General features: G+C 49.5%; 1 protein-coding gene across 1 annotated transcript in view; it reads right to left on the bottom strand.

Annotated features, from left to right (window-relative positions):
• Window positions 1-1,057, bottom strand: part of MYOC (myocilin) — an 8,095-nt gene that overhangs the window by 2,240 nt on the left and 4,798 nt on the right. Inside the window, exon 2 of the mRNA XM_011371743.2 lies at window positions 845-967. Within this exon, the coding sequence (XP_011370045.1) occupies window positions 845-967 (123 nt within the window). The remainder of the gene's footprint in view (window positions 1-844; window positions 968-1,057) is intronic.

The following is a 1,057-nucleotide window of genomic DNA, read 5'->3' as shown; positions in this document are numbered from 1 at the left end:
GTTCCACGCCGTGGAGGCGCGGCAGAGCCAGCGGGCGCGAGGACCCCGGACGCAGACGCAGACGCAGACGGTCTGGGTTCAAATCCCGGCTTTGCCACTCGCTGGCCGTGTGACTTTCAGTTAAATTACTTCGCTCTCTAAGCCTCAAATCATTATAATCATCTCTATAAAACAGGGTTTTTCAAGCCCTAATCGATGGGCCACATATTTCAGGCAGCATTTTAATATAATCTTAGCATCATTTACAAATGTAACAAAGAGGTGGTTGAAAACTTAGGTTCAGCGGAATCACAGAAAATGCCTGTATTTTCATGGGAACCTTCACTTGCCTTACAGAAGATGATCATGTCTCAGGGAGTCATATTTTAAATATTTCAACACTCCCCAGCCCCATGCATGCCCTTCCGTGCTGGCAATAATTGTCAGCAACACAGCGACCGCAGTCTTTGTCGTAAAGTCGGGCTCTCAGGGGAGTCTTTGGAGAGGGGCGATCGTGTTTTTCCTAAGCACCCGCATTTTGGAAAAGATACCTTTAGCGAGACCGCATCCCCGGATGGTGCATGGGGTCCATCTGGCCTTAAGATAAACATACGAAGGGCCCAATGAAAAATATCGTTTTTCCAGTGGAATCAGTTCCACGTGACAACCAAGGGGGTGAAATCAACACATCTCTCGTCCTCCCCCAGTGCAGCCCAACCCACTTCCCCAGGTGTGGGCGATAAGATACAGGGCTTTGTTGGGAAGAGGCCAACTTCCTGCCAGAATGCCCCGGGAAGGGAGCAAAGCACAGGACCGGACACAGACAAAGACCACGTAGCTACAAAAGAGAACTTTAACTTCATACCAGTGTCCCCCGCTTCGCTCCTGGGGTGGCCAGATGGACTGTCCAAGATCTGGGAAGCGGGAACCGCAGTTAATTCCGACTTCAGTTCCTGGAAATCCGAATTCTCCAAATTCCATCGAGAAACTATATTAAGAGAAAGAGACAACATTGCACGGTGAGGAAAAACGGCCCAAAGCCGGTGTGGAGGATGGCGTTTTAAATAAATAGGCTTCC

Source organism: Pteropus vampyrus, unplaced genomic scaffold (genome assembly GCF_000151845.1).
Source record: "Pteropus vampyrus isolate Shadow unplaced genomic scaffold, Pvam_2.0 Scaffold194, whole genome shotgun sequence".
NCBI classification, from domain to species: domain Eukaryota; kingdom Metazoa; phylum Chordata; class Mammalia; order Chiroptera; family Pteropodidae; genus Pteropus; species Pteropus vampyrus.
Note: the sequence above shows the minus strand (reverse complement) of the source record. Positions and strands in the feature narration are given on the sequence as shown.